Genomic DNA, 20,898 nt, shown 5'->3' on the forward strand with positions numbered 1-20,898 from the left:
AAATTGAATTGACTGGTAAAGCTGAAAGAAGATGCTAGGAGAATAATCACCTGAATTTTGGGGAGGATCTAAGTGAGGAAGGGAGCTAGGAAAGGTCATTGGATTATCAGGTGCCAAAAAGAATTAGATCATTTTTCCTCAGCGGCACTTTAATCATTTTATGGAGGGCTCAGTTACATCTCCACCAAAGTCCAGAGCCAAGGCAGAAAGCTCTACTGTGCTTCCTCAGTAAGAGATAGGAAGATGAAAGAAGCAATAGTAATTGCTAAGATTCAGCTGGGGAAATGGGAACTTCACGAGGTAAAAACTGGAATCAGGGCATTCATCAGTCAAATAGTGTTCTGTTGCAATTTAAAATCATCTTGTAACATGGTTAGTGTTGGCAGTTCACAGAGTAGTTGAATTGTCTGTGTTCCCTGTTAGCATGGAGATAGTTTGAACAACTTATCTATGCCCCATTCATTTGCTTTTGACTTTATCTGTTCTGAGTGCTTCACTCTGTTGCCATACAATAAAAATCCCAACCGTCACAGAAACATTAACTAAGTGCTGGGCCGAATTGGAAGACTTTAAAAAGACAATCATTTCAGCAGTAAAAGGATGTAGTAATACTGTCAGAATGAAAATTCGAAATCTGATTTGTTAGCTTTTGCAGGGTGATGGTCATGTATGGTTTGTCAATGCTGTTTTCCCTAGCCATTCCAAAACATTTCCTGAAGTTAATGAATGATATGTTGTGAGGAGTAGCTGTTGGAAAATGGCATGACCAGAGCTAGTCACCAATTCCGCTGTATCTGCTCAGCACTATCGTCAGCAAACACAGCTTTTCAGTGGAAAAAATTTCTGTTTATGCAGGGACGTTTCTGGAGTTCAGAGTTCAAGTTGGAATTATCATGTGGTTTCGATAATTACAAGGTTAAGAGAGATAGGGATGTGTGGGGAAAAAAATCCACAGAAGCTACTGAGAGTCTTTACACAACTTCAAAGACCAAGAAATAAGACCTAAAAGACCTAAAAGAGGAACCAGAAATATTTTAGGGAAAACCTTTCTAACGTTTTCAAGATCAATTAGAAGAATAATAAATTTGGACGGAACTATTCAGATAGCAAGTAACATTAGAGTGGATTAGACTGAACCAGTGATTTAACTTTATACACCATTTCTCCACAGTATTTTCCTCCATCGCCCCACTCCATCTGCTGTTACCAAGTAGCTACTGCACCTGTCTACGCCGGCTCCACTGCATCAGCCTCGACAGAAGTCTGTGGAATAAAAGAAGCCACTCACGCACCGGCAGTATCTAAAAGTAAAATATTACTGAAACACAGGACATTCGTAAGGATTACAGTGAATCTGTTAATAACTCCACATTCATTCAGAAATACCTATTTACCACAGACTTTATCATTCAACACGGTATATCCTAGCTTTAAGTTTCTAATTTTGAAAAGGCAAATGTCCACGCAAGTGCAAAAGACCATAGAACGTGTCTTTTCCAAGAGCATTCTTCTAGCTTAACCGGAATCCGCAGTGGCCTGTTCCTGGCATCTTTGTTATGCAAATCTACTGCAGAAAAAGGCCCGGGGTTTACTGCTAGGCCTGCATTTAGCTGGGGCAGCACTGACATCCAGCGGTTCAGAGAGAAAGAGAAATTTGCTCATTCTTTTCACCACAGTGCATCACAGGAAACGCTTCAGAAAATGGCAGGCATTCCCTTCTCTGTGGATATTTGTAAATGGCACCAATTGCAGGCAGCTTGACGGTCGTAGGAATGGATAATCCACACGGGGAAACAAAAACGCGGAACAGGAAATAAACAGAATCATAGAATGGGATGGGTTGGAAGGGGCCCCAAGGATCATAGAGTTCCAACCCCCCTGCCACCAACCCTCTGAGGCCACCAACCCTCTGAGGCCGACCATCTTTCTAATGGCTTTAAAAGGGCACCACAGATAGGAGATGTAATTGGTATTTTTAAAAGTTCAAGTAAAAAGCACCTTCCTGTATTACACCTACACCACTGACTTCACAGAACTTTCCTTGTATTTTTTATTTACCTGGGTTTTTTTGTACTGGAAAAAAAAATGCCCAGCCTTACAAATAAGGGAAAGTTGACTGAAGAGAAATTACTACAGGGGACTTTTGTTTCTCAAGCCCAGAATAAACAAACTTTCAGTTATTAGAGTTTGCAGTAACCAGCAGGGTCTTGATTTGTGATGTATTTGATGCCCTGAGGAGTGATTTAAGATTTAACATACATCTTGTGTTAAAAGAAAAAAAAAAACCCAACCCAAAAAAACCAAAACATTAAATGCTTATAAGGAGCAGGGCCAGCAGAGGTAGCTGTTGGGCTGTTGGTACAACAAAATCAACACCTCTGGTGAGTTTTGGGGTTTTTTTTTCCTTTTCAATGAACATTCTACATTTAAACAATAAAACTTTTTAAAACGGGAGAAGTCAGATGTTGCAGTCTCCACCATTGGAAATTCCCTTAAAATTTGTTTGTTCCTCCTTTGTTACTTTCCTGTCATTTTTATTTCTTCCCATTTCCATTTCCAATTAACTGTTGATAGAAAATACATCGTGCCTAGGAGCTATCTTCTCCCTTTGTATTTTGTCAACACAGAGTTCAGAAAGGATGAGTCAACTCCAAATAATCCCAAAGTTGTTTTTTTTTTTTTTAAATCAGAATTATCAATAATTCTTTAGAACTTTTTCAAATACCATTTGGATGTTTTGTGGCCCCAAATTTCAACTTACTCTCTGAAAGACAAGGTTAGAAAACTTTGAAATGTGGGAAAGCTGACGTAACTTCTGAATCAAGAAGTACACTGTCCCGCTGACTGTTTACAGGAATGATCACTGTGAACTGTAGGAAAATACATTCTCCCACACCTAGGTCTGATGTGGTTACTGTATATACACATTTGCTGAAGCTGATAGAGCTCAGAACTTTCAGTCTCCATTAGTATTTTACTGAACACCCTCAAACGGGCTTAATGGGTCTTTCAAAAACTCTTTCTACACAAAAGCAACATTTCTTCATTGCAGCATTAGTGAGGCTAAATATTCTAAATGCTGGACTAGGTGGTTCCTGCTGCCAAACATGGTCCCTTTGGGTGGGTTAACATAACAGCAGGGTTGCAACCCCATGACATCCTTGTCATCATCTAGGACTTCATGCAGTCTGACTGAAAGAACAGGCAGCCAGTTCTGTCGGAGTGGGTGGAATTGCGTGTACACAAAATTGTAAGTAGATGCTCTCCAGAGTTAGCAGGTTCCAAAGGCACTTCACTTTGCCTTAAATTTCTTGGAATTTATCTGGCTTTCATCCCATTCTCCAAGGATTGTTTATGCTTCTCCTATTTCATGTTTATGTGAAAGGCATAAACAGCCCTTGGAACAAGGCCTGAAATCCAGGTCTAAGATCAGTACCTTCTTTGCATGTCTCTGTGCAGGATCTGTCCTCAGCAAATGGTAGCTTTCCAGTTCATACTGGAAAGAAAACTCAAAACTCAATAGGAGCCATGATCCAGATTCTCCTGCAACTGTGGGATCTTGGTTATCAGTAGCCTCCTGCAACTCCACAAAACAGTAGCTCCTACCCATTTCTTTTAGCATCTCTTTTGTGTTTCCTACCACTTGCACTCCAAAGTAACAATACGCCTACTGTGGAGAAGTGGCCACTTAACAATGCTTTGGACTTTGCAGGTTTGTAGAAGAGTTGTAGGTGCCTTGTGTCAGGCAAGCACTCCTGGCACAGGCACTTCCTTTCAGTGGTAAAAGGCAGTTCAAAAGGCCCTCGGGCACGATTCTCTGTTTCATGGAGCAGACTCTTGGCAGCCATCTGGCTGCTCCGGATGCCATTCAGAAGACCCCAGCTCGAGTCAGTCATTTTATGTCTTTGAGCACCCAGAAGCTTTTTGACACCATCTTGTGGGCATACTCCCCCAAGCAGCTCAGAGCACAGGCAGAGACAATACATGGATCTCTTCACCATCTTAGGAGAGCCTTTACAGAGCAAAGTCTGTAGAAGTCTGTAGCATGTAGTTAGTCTGCTGTAGACCTTGCCACTCTGCCCTCCAAACTCCTGTTCCTTCTTCCATCCCCCAACAGTCAAACATAAATTTCAGCTTATAGTGGTATACACGAGTCTGATTTCCATTTAGTTTTTAAACAAAAGATCTTGTTTAACATTGGAATCCCTTGAAGTCCCCACTGCTAATCTTGTTTCAGGGAACTGTGAAGAACAGACTGGAGAGCACATAAATATTTTTAGTTAAAAACTATTTCTGCCTGGACCTAAATATTAAAAAAAAATAAGGTTTTCATACATGAAAATGACATTATGTGTTAAGCCTACAAAGCTGATTTAACATAGACCAAGGCCAGGCATCTGAGTTGTAAAGTTTTAGTTTTTGGCATTTGGTTTTCATGCAGTCACCATCATGTATGAGCATTTTTTTGCACAAAGCTCAGCAATACAAATGGATAGGCACTGGCATGCAGAGCAAAAATAAGCATATTACTAAATTTTCAGAAGTGCAAACTATCCCTGCCCTTATTGGCAGCAATGCATGAAGGTTTCATTAACTGCAAGGTCATAAGAAAGCAGAGTGACAGTTCAGACTGACCTGCAAAGAATCCTTTCCTTTACTTCTTCCACTGCTTAGAACATTCTGTCCCACTCATTTGTCCAAAGTTACCTAGCCTTTTATATACACCGGCTAATGAACGATACCCACTGTTTGATAATCCTAAATGCATTGTTAGAATTTTGGTTTAGAGGCTTTGAAACTTCAGGTTGGGAAAACTCATGCTCTCCTGTTCATACTTCAGTCTAGGGATGCATATTTGGCTACATAAGGTACTGGCTCACATGGGTCATATTGTGCAATGCTGCATCTATTTCCAGAAGTAGCAGCACAGCAACTCTACTGCAGAACTCAAGCCAGCATGGAAACTCTACCTAATCTGCTCTGATATTATTCTCCTTGTTTTTTAGAATCACAAGAAGGAACTTGCCCTGATGCCACAATTATCTTCTGGAGTAAACAGTAGATGTCTGCAGTCTTCCTTGCGGGGAGTCACACTGAAGAGCTGAAAGATATAGAGCCAGTAGTTAACTAACAAGAAACTGCGTACATATAGTGTCATGTCTTGAATGCAGAATCTCAGAATAATCTAGACCCATAGGATTTAGTCCTCTAGAAACACAGATGTGTTTACATGTTAATCAGAAAGGAAAAGCGAAGGCATTTCATTTTCATAAAGTTTTATTACCCTTCGACCTCAGCTGATACTCCATTACTCCAGCCTTAGCAGTTTTGCTCCCGTAGGCAGACAGGTTTTCAACTGCCTGTCTCTGACTGAAAACATCTAGGCTAGGTCAGATTTTAGACCCAGCCTTTCATTAATAGTCAGACACAAAAGAGCAGTTGAAATCTTGACCACCTTCAAGCAACAACAACAACAACAAATTCCAGGAGGATTTTCATCATTTTCTATGTTTGAACAGAGAATCTTTCCTCTGCATTGATCACTAAATAGTTAAGAAGCAATTAAACCGGAATTTCAAGCATTCTACACTTCAAGCTGTTATCAGAAACACATGCAACTATTTTTCTGCTTATGAAGCTTGTGGATTTATCTTCTCAGCAGCTTCAAGGACAGATAGAAGGCTGACTTTGTCTCCAAATTCTTTCTCACGATGCTCCAGTAAAACACCCTAGTCAAAGACAAAAGAGAGAAATTCATGCATGAGTCTCCCCGTGGGAGATCAACTAACCAAAACTGAACAACTCCAGAAAAGAAACTTCTGGTCTCTCATACTGCCCTACAGGGCCTATAGTACCTGTCTTCCTGCCCCAATCACATATACTCCTCCCAGGGTGAATCCTTCTCCTTCCAGGTTACCACTGTATCCACTTTTCCAAGCACGGAAAAAATTTTGCCAGACCCCAAAGCGGAAGAAGCCTGACATCATCATCTTTCTTCTGCGGGGACCATAGAAGCCTTTCTGCAGAGAAACAGAAAATATCTTAAACAAAGTGAAAAGGACATTTCCTCCCAAATGAAATTCAGGAAACCAGCCAACCTAAGAAAGGTCACAACACGCATAGGCTAACCAGGCAGAGCTAAAACAGAATTGCACCCAAACTAGCCCCTTTAATGCACTACCTCACCACTTACCTCCACACAGCCAGAACCGGTGGTACTGCTGCCATTCACATGGTGAATGATCCACTGGTATTTACTGTACATCTACATCCCTAGTGCTGACCAGGTGCTTTTTGATACGTGTCTGTCATCTTGTTTTTGAAGTATGGCAATAAAAATGCTGGTACAGAAATAATAGTGGTGCCAGATCCTGAAATCCCAGCTGGGATTTCTTTTGGTTTGGGTGACTTTGTGGTTGTTTTTTAAAATCAGCCTGATTCTTTCACACAGGCAGGACAAGAAGGGGAAATAAAGGTATCTTCTAGTTCTTTTTCCTTCAGAAGCCATAAATGATTTCTAAATGTGTCTTCTGAGATGTTTTGCAGGGTGTGAGACTGGCAATACAGCATGTGCCAGTGTACTGGGACAAGCCACATCATTATAATTTGGGCCGTACATCATGAATTAATTATGTCTGACACCTTCAGACCTTGATTCATACATCATAAACATCAGCAAGTCACACTGCCAGTGGAAGGAAGGAATAAATATTAATAGGCCATACTGTTTACCTGTTAAAGGGGAGGAATAATCCGTCAACAGCATGCCATCAGTGCATTGCTACAGAGCAGTTTGTAAGCTGAGTAGGATATATATAGAAAAGCAAAGCTAATTAACTTCTTAAACTACAATGCTACTAAATCCTTTTTCATACAGCCCACACTGTATCTATATTATTTATGTAAGCGCTTCAAAGAGGATGTTTATAAACATGTTTTTAAACAAAAACAGAACACCAACTTTACAATACCTTTTCATCCAGAAAGATTTCTCCTTTGAAATAATGTTGAAAATCCTCCACTTCAGTCCCTATCTTCTCTTTCACAACAGCATAGAGAGGGACACCCAGCTTGGACAGCTGAGGTTTCAGAGAGGAGAGCTCAGAAGCCTCCTAAGAAAAGGGAAAAAAGCTCAAACATTTCTGGCAGTAGGTGGAGATTGTAAAGTATTACATGGAATTTTAAGAGTGTCAGAAACACGTAAATTCTAGCTTGGGGTTCAAAACAGAAACAGACCTGTTCATCAGACACTTAAGCTAGTTCTACTCCTAGGCAAATCTTTATATTTAATTCATTTTTCACTGAGCATGGAGGAAGGAGATTTTGTGAGCATTTACAGGATGCGAAATTAAAAACCTGGATAAAACATTAACTCAAAGCTGTAGATATACCTTGCTCATTCTGGGACTGTAATTATTGTTTAAGTGTTCACAGAACAGTGAAAAGATAGTGCCTGCACAACAGTTAATATTCTCAGTGGCAAAAAAAACCAGGGACTTTCTTCATACACCGACAGTATCCCAGAAGCATTACTGCTTTTTCCTGAGTGTAAGGAGTATACGGTGTAACTACTCATCTGCTGGGTTTTTTGTTCTGCTGAAGGCATCTCAGCTTACACAGTTTGTACAAAGGCCTCCGAGGTTTCCATCAGATCAGAGTGCACACTGCAGATGTTTCTTCTTCTCATCTCCAATGGAGAAAGGTCATTTTTACCAGGCAAAACTCCCACAGAACAGATATGTGAACACCCTCAGCCACCAAACTGAAATGGCTTTACTCAAAGTCTTGTAGGATATCTAGAATTTACTGAGTAACAAGTAGCAAACGGAGAGGGATGAACAAACAGGAGAGAAGGCATTAGAGAAAGACATCAGTAGGTGAAAGGGTAAGGGCAGCTTTCCAGTTCACTACTCTGCCTTTCTCAGAGGAAGCGAGAAAAAATGAATCAGCATCACAAGCAAACACAGAGTAGTAATTGTGAGATTTAATGTTCTCCCTGCACAAAATGCCTTATGATCTTCCTAAAAGAGGGGTTAATAGTTATTTTATCTGGAATTTTTTGTATAGTTTAAAAATCTCATAATCAACAAAACAAAAAAGCAAACATATCTGAGAACTCATGTTCTGGGTTACTGCAGTGTAAGACCGGCAATCCTGTAAGACCAGTCACTGTCTCTAAGAGATTAGTGATACCATCAACCCTTGATTAGCCTTTTGGAGAAAGGTGCTTTGGCAGTTTGGTAGAGTTTATTTTGTGTCTCCTTGCCTGACTCTTGGGAAGGAAAGTGTAATGTAAGACCATGGTTAAGTTTTAAAGAGAGATTGGACTTCGAACAGCATCTTCAGACTGGACCTGACTTGTTTTTCTTTACCGCTTTTTAAAAATTATGCAGTAGGAGAAAGCAAAGAAGACTATTTTTGTAGGCAAATCATTGCACATATTATCTGTTATGTGCAGCTGTACCAGGGGCCTGTGACTATTTCATCTAGTCTGTGAAACTGAAACACACCCAAGTAGAATACTTCCTCTCTCCACCAAGGCAGGGACAACCCAAAAACACCAATTCCCATTTCAGTTTGTCCCTCTGATAATTCAGCTATGGTTCTTATACTACTTTAGACTGCTTCAGCTGATACCTACAATACTTAGCAAGCCCATGGCACTTTCACAATGATTGGAGCACTGGATCACTACATGACTGGACCCAGACCATGAGATGCAGAAGTGTAGTTCTGTTAAATATAGTCATATCTTAAATAACAAAACCGGAATCTGATAATTTAGAATGCAGATGATACAGATAAGACTTAATCTTTCTTAAGTCTACATGCCTCAATCCTCAAGGATCCAAAGGCATTATTTCAGTAGGATTTGTGACATCCTTTGCAGTGCATAATGGAAGGATGTCCTCACCACTGATACCAGGTCGGTGACTTATGACGTAAAATGGCCACTTCTCAACCCCACCACTGTGTCCAGGTAAGTACACACTCCTCCTTGGTGCTGCCAAGAAGAGCAAAGTTCAGTATCTTTCCCAAGATGTAAGACAGTGAGAAGCAGGTGTGTTTTGTCTCTTGCAAAAAATGGAACCATTCCACCAGCTCAGAGCCAGTGACAGTGGGGAAAGAAGCAGCTTTCTCATGCTATGGAGAAACTTTGATGGACAAAAAAGGCGCAAGTGACCTGTTCTTCAGAGAAAGGCAAGAGTCAACTCTAAAAAATGCTTTGAGTATACAACAATCAAAAATAACTTCAGTTTAGACAATTTAAAAGCTTTTCCAAACACTGTCACAGTTAAAATACAAAACAATTCTTTGCCCTAACCAGCTGATCAGTAGCATGACTGCCTCTGTTAAAAATCTAAAGTTTTGAACCAAAATAATTAAGTTTCTTTCTCCTCATTTTATTCCTGAAAGAAAAAAAACCCAAAAAATCTTTGAACTGGGCTCTTTATTTCAACTTAGGAAGTTAGCATTAAAAAATAAATAAACCCAAAAAAACAGTAATGAATTCCTGTCTGACTTTACGTGAAAGGCAGAGAGTCAGGCACATAGCGCGTTCTCCTGCCTACGCTACACCTGTTCAGAGAGCAAAATACTTTAATCTTTAACCTTCCATGAATTCTATACATACTTAAGCAGTTACTACAGATGGGAGCAGATCCCTTAATTAAGTGTTTGCAATATTAATTACTCCATGTTATAGAGTAGTGAGTAACAACATAATAGCTATTTTTCCCCACAGCTATGAGAAAGATACTGGCCAAGGTGCAAGTTATGGTTGTTCCCAGGCACATGGTACATTCAAATCGTATTTTAAGTGTCTACTCCTACCTCCACCCAAGGAGACTAATGCCAACTTAAGGATCAATTTTGTTTCACAACCCACCTTGTTACAGAATAATAACTCCTTGTCTTCAGACTCCTTACCTTCCTGCCTCACGCTCAGTGTCCAGAACAGTGAGGGATTTGCCATTAGGCACATCGCTTTTTTTGCTGATGCGCTTGGTTCGATGGCTTTCTGCCAGTCCAGCCTTGGCCTTGCTTTTGACCAGAGACTACCTGGCTCACAGAGATTTATTTAGGACAAATGGAATACAGCTAGCTCATAAGACACATTACCAAATGGATTTTGTGTAATCTGCCTTTCTATTTACCATGGGCTAGGTACCTGGGAGGTGTAAAAATCACGTCTCCATTGCCTTCAGAAGGAAAATGCTCAGGAACAAGACTATACAAACCAGCTGTTAGCTGGCAAGTAAGAACATTAAATATGTTGTTAGCTGGCAACCAGTTTGGGGTAGGAAACAAGACCTTTAAGATGCTTCACATGTATTTGATGACTGTCCTGTTCACCCCCTCCCTCTACTTGAATGGAATTCATGTAAGTAGAGATCAACTCTTCCTAAATAATCCCCAAGCCCACAAAATACCTCTCTGCACAAAAATCATCCAGGTCTTCGCACAGCCATGATCACTGCACCATTCTTCTTCCATAGTTCTCCTGCTTTGAATGTTCTTTCTTCTGTTTATATAGGAGAGAGAGCATCAACAATTATATCACTCATTCTTGTTCATAAGGATTAATGCTTTAAGAACCAACACAAAGCATTGCAGAGAATTCAACTTTCCAATACTAAATCCTATCAGAAAAAAATGTCAACATACATAATAGGGTATTATTGCTTTGCTGATTTTTAGAAGTCTGTCATGTTTCATCCAGAAATACCAGTTTTGGTTGCTTTTCTTTCACCAGAACTACCTGGTATGAAGGACACCCAACTGCATGTTATAACTAGGAAAGAGTGAGAAAAGCTCTTGCAACCCTGACTTTAGAAAGGTTCTTATAAAAGCCTTATTTTCAGAGAATGTGGGATCAATCATCCAGAATCTTACCTGATCCCAAAGTTTTTAGCTCTATCTCATCTAAAAACTCCAATGTAGCCTTTTCTGGCTTGGACAAAAATAAGTCAGTGTTAGCAAGGACGATCCCTGTCACAGCTGCACCAATGGCTCCCAGACCAATAGACCACATGCCCATGGTGAAGACTCCGAAGTCAGGCAGGAAGGACATTTCTGTAAAGATAGAGAAGAAAGCAGGTCTAACACTAGACAACGGTGACACCAGACAATGAGGAATTGGATTAAAACAATAATTAAAAGCTCATGTTGATATTTTTGGCATGACTGGAGATGATCTGTATAATATTATTATTGTACTGAACTGGGTTTTAGAAGATCTAGATTACATTCCTGTTCTGCGCCTGACCCACATCAAAACTATTAAGACAGCCTCATCTCATCCCGCTACGGGACGACAAAAGCATTCTGACAAAAAGGGTCTTGCATTTAGGGAAGAGCAACCCCAGGTGTCGGTATAGGTTTTGGGCTGGCCTGTTTGAGAGCAGCATGGGCGAGAGGGACCTGGGGGTCCTGGGGGACAGCAGGATGACCATGAGCCAGCAATGTGCCCTTATGGCTACGAAGGCCAATGGCATCCTGGGGTGTATTAGAAGGGGTGAGGTTAGTAGGTCAAGAGAGGTCCTTCTCCCCCTCTACTCTGCTCTGGTGAGCCTGCACCTAGAATATTGTGTCCAGTTCTGGGCCTCTCAGTTCAAGAAGGACAGGGAACTCCTTGAAAGAGTCCAGCACAGGGCCACCAAGATGATTAAAGAAGTGGAACATCTTCCTTATGAGGAAAGGCTGAGCGAGCTGGGTCTCTTTAGCTTGGAAAAGGCTGAGGGGTGACCTTATTAATGTTTATAAATATGTAAAGGGTGAGAGTCAGGAGCACAGAGCCAGGCTCTTCTCAGCAATAGGACAAGGAGCAACGGGTGCAAGCCGGTGCATAGGAAGTTCCATGTGAATATAAGGAGAAACTTTTTCACAGTGAGGGTGACGGAGCACTGGGACAGGCTGCCCAGAAAGGTTGTGGAGTCTCCATCTCTGGAGACATTCAAAACCTGCCTGGATGTGTTCCTGTGTGATTTAGTCTAGGTGATCCAGCTCTGGCAGGAGGGTTGGACTAGACGATCTTTCAAGGTCCCTTCCAACACCTAACGTTCTGTGATTCTGCGATTCATGATCAAAGAGCAGTGGGGAGAAAGATCATTGAAGTATATGTGTGCAATAAAGTAACTTGTTACAGTAAAACACTGGTTTCTTTCAAAAAAGAAGTGTTTGTAGATTAAATGGGGTTTTCCCCCCACTAATCTATATTAAAAAGCTAATTTTAGAAGTAATACCACGGAAAACTTTAAGAAAAGTAATCTGTTTCTGGTTCACCATAACTGGTAACCTTTCACGTTCCTTACAGTTCCACACTAGAACCAAAGCAGGCACCAAGCCAAAATTAGAGCTTATCAGTCCTGCCCATGGACAGAAATACATAGACTTAAAACCACTTTATTAGACCCAGTGATCCAACATTACAAACATGCCCTGGACAGCACCTTCTATAGGCTAACCAACTTCCACTCTTGCTAAAGCAGAAACGACATCAGGAACAAACAACTTACACTCACACCCACAGTTGGCACTGGTAACATTGCAATAGAAGCCAGTACATATGCCTGCTCAAGTCTTAAAGTACAAACACTGCTGCTTGTTACTGGCGACTCTAGTTCAGTGACAATTTTATTTGTCCACCATCCATCTGCAACACCCCCACCCCCCTTCCCCAGCCCACTCCTGACCCTTGCACATGTTTCACAAGCCTGGAAAGGGCTGACAGCCATCTTCCAGTGAGGAGTATCAGTTAGGAGGATGCAGGAAAGCATGCTTTGCCCTGCCTCAAGGACAAAATTCAAGATCCAGCTCTGAGCAATAACTGGTACAAAAGTCACTGGAGTTTTGGCAGTATAAACAGTACTTCCTTCCCAACAGTTATATGTTACAAAGGCCTGTAGATTTGCAGTCACCAAACTTTAGTATTACACAATACGGAGAATCAAATTTTTTCCAGAGCCATCTGCAAAACCCTACTCCCTGATATACTGTTTTGGTAAATATTGCCGTCTGTATATACTTGTGTATGGGAGAGGGTTTTTTCCCCTCATAAATATAGGAAAATATTATTGTCTTGGACTGTGACTGGCAACGAACCAGAGACACACTTAATTTTTATCCTCACTGCTAGCTGTGGCCAGTAAGAACTAGACGTAGCTCCTTGCTTTTGTGTTAGAGCCACAGTGCCCAGAATTTTCTGGGAGAAAAATCCCTTTCCATCCTTAAAAGTAGCTCCAGAATACTCCTGACAAACAAATACAACCAGCTGCCTACCCACAGAAATAACCAGAGAACAGTTTGAAAAAAGGTCATTTTGTTCTTTTCAGAGCATATTTGGTTCCGGGGAGGACAGAATCGCAGTGTCTAGGAACAGGAGGAATTCTTGATCCCGAGGAGGAAACAAGGACAGTTTACACAAACATACTGCAGATAAGAGAGCAGATTCTGCCCCATTTCACCATTTATTTCTAACCAAGGAAAACCTTCCTTGACCATATCTGCTTTCTCTACATACTCTTCTCAAACATGAAGCCATGCTGTAATGACAGTTTTTTGGTATCAGCCTCTGACTTGTATCAAAGATCATTCTGACCCCAGCCACTGGCATGACCAAAACGTAACTAAAAATGCTGTAATACAGCAATATCCTTGTGTTAAGACTTAAAAATCTCTGTGACAGATGCAAAAGGCTGAGTCAGCTCACCTCTTTAGTTTAATCTGACTCTTTGGCCTCAACTCAGATAAACGAATCTTTTGCTATTTAAATAACAAGGGGAAGGAAACAAGCAGCTCTACACAGTGGAATTCCTCCCCTGCTAAGCAAACACTGTGGTGAGCCACTGTGATATGGAAAAGAGCAGCCAGGAAAATTAAAAAACATTTGCTTAGAAGACAGGATGATCCATCTATGTCACTGAACCCTAAGTGAAGAGCCTAGCATGAGCTGAGGATCTGCCACCAGCAGCTTCATATCTGTTTAGCTGCTGAAGCTCAAAATAACTTCACAACCCTCCACCTTAAAATACAGACGCTACTGCTTTGCAATCCAACTCTACAAGTCTTTAAAGACCAAACAACAATCCACAAAAAGAAGATACGACAAAGCATCCCATAAGCCATAATCCACAAGAAAATAGAACACAGCACCCCGTAAACCTTTAGCATTTAGGTGCACGCACTCACCAGACCCCATGCAGCCTGCAGGACCATCAACCACCACCAGCTCCCCGGAGTGAGAGTGCAGGCTGGAGACAGGACCAACTGCACTGCCAGGGGTGGCGAGTGGGCAGGACCAGGCAGCAGTCCAGCCCTGGAGCCTCTGCCTTGCAGCCAGGACCCGAGTGTCTGCGCAATACGTGCCACAATCGCCCTGCGGTGGTTGCAGAAAGAACAGCTGTCCAATCCCCGGCAAGATTGTTTTCAAGGTATCTTAATCATTCCACTCTTTTTTTTTAAACCACACACGTGATTATGCATTTTACGAGGCGGGTTGGTGCAAGGAACAGGAATTGCAGAAAACTTTTCTGAAGCTGGAGCACAGCACTCAACTCCGAGATCTGCATGCTGAAATGTCCTTGTCTGTAGAGATGGGCATTTCTAGAAATGGTATTTTCCCTGTTTCGGCCTATTCTACTTCTGTTGCCCCCTGCATGGCAAAACACCACAAACAACCCTGGAAACAATTAAAAAGCCACCACAATGCACAATGTTAGAAAAAAGCTTCAACACAGAGGCTACACTGGTGAATTAACCCAGGGCTCCTATGCTAGGGGCCTACGTCCTCTTGCTAAAGAGCATAATTTTCTCTGGAGCTATCAGATCTGCAAGCTCTCAGCTCAGTAAAACCTCCAGAAGGGAACGAGCACTTCTCTTTAACAGCAAGCAGAGGCCAAAGGAAAAGGAAAAACATCTTTTTTGTGTATTTTTCTGGTGACCACATTAGATCGCCAAGATAACAATCATTTCTTTTATGGTCTCTCAGTACTCAGCTAACTAGAATTTAAACAAGCTTAGTCTTAATCCTGTCATAAATGCCAGTTGACGATCTTCACTTTGTGTCGAGAAGACCAGTTAAAACATGGTTTTCTAGATGTCTCATTTCCCTCCCACCCACAACCAGAGAAAAAAATTGTCATTAAGAGCACAGCTATCCTTAAACATTTATATTAGCAGTGTAAACAGGACCCATGGCAGCTGTGTAAAAAAAAAAAACGAAGGAAAGTCCAAGTTTTCAAGCTGTCAATAAAACACGGGGTAGCACACTGACTTACATGCTTTTCCTAAGATGACAGCTAAGCAGAAATGGGAGCACTCAGTGGGCACTCAAAAGCTGGCCTGCACTAGCACATAAACCTTGTCTGAAATGGCTTTCACCACTGCTTATTCTTCCCTTCTCTCTCACTCCCAACTTCCACAAGACTTTGCATATCAAACCTAAAAATCTTGTGGAGCTTTGTCACAACTTGAGCATCCCAAACATGAAGTTGAGCTGATTATTTTTTATAAGACATTCCCCCAAGAAAAGAGCTACGTGATTACAAATATTTGTACTCTATTAACTCCTATAAAGAAAATTTACAATCCGCAATAACCTGGTAACATGCGCATCAAGATTTCACGAGCTCTTAAATACCATTAAGGATTACAAAACACACCATCTTGGCCAATCTTCAAAGTTAGCCCTGCTTTAAGTGGGGATTTGACTGGAGAAACTTCAGAGGTCCCTTCCAATCTAAATTGTCTTTTAAATTCAGTACAGCACTGCCCTGGGCTCTAACTGAATAGGGAACAAACAATACTCCTTCCTTCGAAAGGAAGTTTGTTGTTAGACCAAATAATCTCCCCCATCCTGAGAATGTTGTAGGGGAACACAGCATCTGGACAACTCTTTCCTTTTCAGCAAGGGAGTGCAATGAGCTCTGGCACAACACCCTGGAAGTCTTCCAGCTCTCAAGGTGTACTCAGATGGAGCAAGGAGCTAGGCGCAACCCCCTGCCCAGTCTGTGCAATGGAGATGCCATGGAGATCGGAGGAAGGGGGCACAGAACTGAAAAAAAGTACTTACATGAAGATGCTACATGCTAAACTCACTGCTGGCTCTGCTGGGGATCTAGAGCAGGAAAGCCGCTCGCTGTGGCACTCTGCAGAGGTAGGGGAAGAAGGGAAATGCCAACAGTCCCACTAATAGTGCAAAGCAATGTTCACCAAAACCAAAGCAACCCACTAGGCAGCAAGTTGTCCCTCCTGTTCCAACCCAGCCACACTGCCTGCAGATTCAAGCCTAAATTAATAGTTGTTTTTCCACCTTTTTGGATTCATAGGCCTTGCTTCTATTTTAACTGTCACATTCCTCACGTTACACAATTCCTAGGAGCAAAATGCCTGAACTGAAAAGAAAAATGTGAGATCCTCAATACAGGTCTCAACTCCAACCCACAGGGCAGGAGCAGCTCTATGCATGAACGGGGCTGCAGCACATGCGCTCAGGTGAGCACCACTCCCTGAAGCCCCGCAGAAGGCTTGCCCCTTCTGTTGTCCACTATGAACCACGTCTCCCGGGGAAACTGTCCCCACGGTTCCAGAAGAGGGGGCCGGGAAGCCCTGCTCCGGCACTCCAAGCAGCCCGAAGGTGCAGCCACTGGATTTCCTACGTCTGAGCAGCGCGGCTGCGCCTGAGACCAAGCCAAGCGCCTGCAGTGACACAAGACGAAGCACGGCGCAGGTCGTGAAGCTTGCTGTGTCAGATGAAGTCACCTAAGAAAGCAGGGCTCCGTCACAGCGTTAAGTGACGAGGACCGGCATAGCACACCTCAGGCCCCAAACCGCCGAGGCCGCAGCGGGCGCTGGCGGCGAGAGCCGCAGGTAGCAAGGCGGTCGCGGCGCTCCGCGTGGCCGGCCGGCGCTCTCCCCGCCGCTGCTCGCACGGCCACCCAGTCGCTCGCTTCCCGGAGGGCAGTGGCCGCTGCGCGCCCCTTCCCCGCCGCCAGCCCCGCACACGCACCGCGGCTGGGACACAGAAGACGCGAGGGGATGGGGAGGGGGATGGGGAGAAGAGCCTGCCGCTGGGCAGGCCCTGCCGGGTGGGCGGGGAGGCACCCGGCAGCGCCGCGGGAACAGCCCGCTCCCCGCGGCCGGCGCGGCGGCGGTTCCCAACGTACCCTCCGTCCCCTCTCCCTCCCACGCCCGCCCCACGCCCGCACTCACGCTGCCGCAGCGACCGCAGCGCACTGCACCGCCCCGGGTGCCGCGGGGCACGGGCGGGCAGGCGGCGTAGGCACCGCCCCCGAGTGCCCTCGGCGCAGGCACGGCGCCTCGCCGCGCCGCGGGGACCGGAGGCGCCCGGCCGAGCCCGTCAGCGCCGAGTGCCCTTGGGACCGGCGTCCCCCGCGCTCGGCGCCGCACGGGGTGCAAGGCAGCTGGGGCTCGAACGAATCAAAACTCCCTCCCTGACCCCGCTTCCCCTCTCGAGGATTAGTTCAGCTTCTGGTCAAGCAAAGAAAGAAAGGAAATGTATTATAAGATTACATATATAAATTTATGCTTAAATATATTTAGGGCAATCCCACCTCCACGGCTGAAGCTGGAGAAGGTAGTGAGCTTATCCTTCAAGTAGCCTGGTTACTGAGGCATTTAAAACGTTTACATATATATTGCATTCAAGAATATACTTGCTCGGGTAAGCCAGCCAATAACATGTCACAACATCATTGAACGAACACGCTCTTTAGCTCCTTGTGGTCATTAGGCACGGCTCCAGGCAGAAACTCAAGAGGACTCATCCTCATCGCTCTGGGACAATTTCCTGAGGTCTCCAGTTAACCCAAAACCTAAATCAAACAAGGTGGTAGCAATGACAGCACAGCTCTGTCAATATCACAAGCAGCAGCTCAGGAGAATGCACAGATCCTCTTGGATGGCACGGGAGTGGCTACATTCCAAACAACTGAGCGACCCACTGTTTTTCAGCTTGTCCCAGACTTAGCTAGACCAAACGGCCTTTTCTTATCTCTTTTAATTGGGAGTTACCAGTCACTCTGGTTAGACCTGCTCTGTTTACCCCTTATTTGCAGTTTCTGTTTAGCACAGAGCTTTGGTTTTTGAGGAATCTCACCACAAAACAACACTCTGCTGATTTGCAGTGACAGCAGCGTCACAGTTCTGGACTAGCACAGCTCAAACTGGAGGCAGCAGCACACCACGTGTGCTGGGACACACCACAAACCATCGCCTAGAAGCCTGCCCCAGCACACCGGCAGACACACCTTTGAGCCCCAGACTGTGCAGGTTCCCTGCTGGCTGCTCCCTGGCCCCACTGCCCTGCTTCACAGGCAAGCACAGCATCCCATGCTGCTGGACAGCAACACCAACAGTGGTTTTGCAAGACAGAGCATCAGGTTGCACAGTGGATGTCAGAACAGCAGTCCTAGGCAGCAAAAGATTTTTGGTGGTTTTGTCCCAAATTGTGGTAGCTATTCTTTTATCTAGATATGTGCTTTAGAAATCCAACCGGTTGTAATGTAAAAACCACTAAAATTTGTCAGGTTTATCAGCAATTAAAAAATAACCTATGGAAACTTCATGACAGAAACAGCATTACTGGACCATGTGAAAGAGCTGTGCAATCTGAGAGTAGTGTAGGGTTTGAGGCCCCCATCCCCCCACTGGAAATGCATGAAGCCATACATTTCTACTTTTTCTCATTAACCAGTGGGGTAAGGCTTCCTATCACCAAACGTAATATGGCTTTCTCACTGGTTTTGAAACACAACCAGCATTAGAATATATGTATCATGCATGTATCATCTTTGCCACTTTGACACAGCAATCTTCCAAAAAATGTTATAACAAAAAATGAGTAACAAATTTTGTCAGCCATCCTCATGTAATTAAAACCCTAATTTCTGCAGGCTGTCAACATTCCTTTCTTCTGAATTTTGTAATGGTTGTGGCTCCAGCTGCCAACGTTTGGCAGTGCTAGAACTGCAGCTCCATTATTTTTGTTGCCATAGTAGGCACACAAAACAAAAAAACCACCTTTTTTTCTTAATTACACTTCTGCACATTACACCTCTAACCATCTGGTACCTTCACCATAAGTAAGCCAGTATTCCTTCGGGGAGGGAAAATCCCCCACAGGCATCTTCTTGTTTATTCTTTGCTCTGAGTAGGAGTCCATGACAAAGCATCAGGCAAGAACAATAAGCAGTTAATCACAGAAGTGACTCCCATTTCATTTGTCCCTATTGTAAGAAGGAAAATCACAGAAAAATCTGAGCCCGCACATCTCTATTCCACCCAAGAATCTCTATGTCTCTCTCCTTTAGAAAGCAGCAAAATCCCTTGAATGCATGCTCATTTCTAGTAGATGCAGAACTCAAAGAAAAATGATGTCATTGAAGTTCTGGAACGTAACCTTCTCTGCCTACATCTTCCAGAAAGGCTGCCTTTCCACAAAAAGCTTCTGTGTCATGTAAGTGGAGTTGCAGCAACACTTAGTTTGCCCTTATTAGACTAACTTTGCCTTCATTGCTTTAGAAAGGTAGCAAGACTTTGGCAGGATAGGTGCACAGGAATTTGAGTCCTTCGCTTTTCTGGTTTTCCCTTCGTGATAAATCCTATGATGCCTAATCTATAATAGCTTGGCTTTTACCATACACCTATTCAGATGTTATTTACACATTTTTCCTCTTAAAAAAAGAGACTAAAGTCCCTAACACACACAAAAAGAACACTCTGCAGAGCAATATGCTCCAACATTTAATCTTCCAGTCCTCAGGTTTTGATTAGTGTTCTTAAAAAGCACATTGAGCCCTTCTCTTCCTGCTTTTGTGATTCAGTTTTATAGCAGTTAAACTTAAGAGGAGGATCAGTCTGCAAACTGCTGCTCTATCAGTTAATTAAATTTCCCTAGCGTGCCTGTGCATAAGTCACCTAGCATGCACTGTATCGGAATCTGTGTTAAAACATGATCCAGCATTACGAAACTTTCAATTTGTGTACAGAATGACAAAGCTATGTGTTATTTCAGAAGTTAATTATTTCTGTTTCTTGTTGGATCATGCTTCCATAGATCAGCTTTAAACCAAGGGCGTTGTTAGACAAATGGCTTAAGCAGTCTTTTCTATCAGGAAACAGGAGGTCTCATAAGCAAGGAAGAAACAGTCAGTGGTGGGCTAAGGCAGGATCTAGGCCCTGTATCTGTAGAAGGATTTCCATACTAATTAAGATTTTTGATATTGAGCCAGTAAGATTAGTTGCAGATATACAAAAAAAGCAGCTTGAACTTTTCACCCATGTGCTTCTAAAAGCATATATATCCACACAGATGCAGACTGATACAGGTTTCAGCCAGACCAGGCAAAAGCAATCTCTTGTTTGGAGGCTTACGGTGATACGTACTCATGTGGTGATGCTTCCAACAGCACCCCGATTCTCAGGAAATTAAAGCGCCAGTCTGTCTACACACAGCCTGGACACATGATCTCAGATTTATCTTAAATAACAGTAGTCACTGAGGAAACCAAAGGACCTACAGGTCTTTTGAAATCAGTTTCACCCGCATGACCATTCACAGTGGAACACCAAGAAGAGATTGGTGCAACACCCTCCATCTGGACGAGAGCAGGAAGAAAGAATTAGTAAGTATTTTTAATGGGTATACAGATGGTAACACAAATCTCTTGTGGCAATAGCCTAATAAACACTGAATCACAGGAATGCCTACCATTTACAAGAAGGTAATAGATAACCAAGGCCTTTGGAAAGAGCTGGTGAGGTCAGCAGGCACCGAAAAGGCAGCAACTGTGCTTCTGGGACATGAGGACATCAGAGGAAAACCCTCAGTCCACAGCCCTCCTGGTTAACCACCCACAACTGCTACATCGTTTCTAT

General features: G+C 43.2%; 1 protein-coding gene across 3 annotated transcripts; it reads right to left on the bottom strand.

Moving 5' to 3' along the window:
* Positions 1 to 5,087: 5,087 nt before the first annotated feature.
* Positions 5,088 to 17,319, bottom strand: PRXL2A (peroxiredoxin like 2A). Of its 3 annotated transcripts, XM_084265450.1 has the most exons (7): positions 17,212 to 17,255; positions 16,073 to 16,148; positions 10,897 to 11,076; positions 10,434 to 10,525; positions 6,972 to 7,112; positions 5,856 to 6,020; positions 5,088 to 5,729 (listed from the first exon to the last, which is right to left on the bottom strand). In XM_084265450.1, the coding sequence occupies exons 3-7, from the start codon at positions 11,072 to 11,074 to the stop codon at positions 5,631 to 5,633; spliced, it is 675 nt and encodes a 224-aa protein (XP_084121576.1). In that variant the 5' UTR covers positions 11,075 to 11,076; positions 16,073 to 16,148; positions 17,212 to 17,255; the 3' UTR covers positions 5,088 to 5,630. The 3 variants fall into 3 exon arrangements, with proteins under 3 accessions (XP_084121576.1, XP_084121574.1, XP_084121575.1); XM_084265448.1 differs by lacking the exons at positions 16,073 to 16,148; positions 17,212 to 17,255 and adding an exon at positions 14,191 to 14,309; XM_084265449.1 differs by lacking the exon at positions 16,073 to 16,148 and having other exon boundaries at positions 5,089 to 5,729; positions 17,212 to 17,319.
* Positions 17,320 to 20,898: the final 3,579 nt, after the last annotated feature.

The sequence above is a fragment of the Gallinula chloropus genome (genome assembly GCF_964237585.1).
Source record: "Gallinula chloropus genome assembly, chromosome: 5".
Lineage (NCBI taxonomy): Eukaryota > Metazoa > Chordata > Aves > Gruiformes > Rallidae > Gallinula > Gallinula chloropus.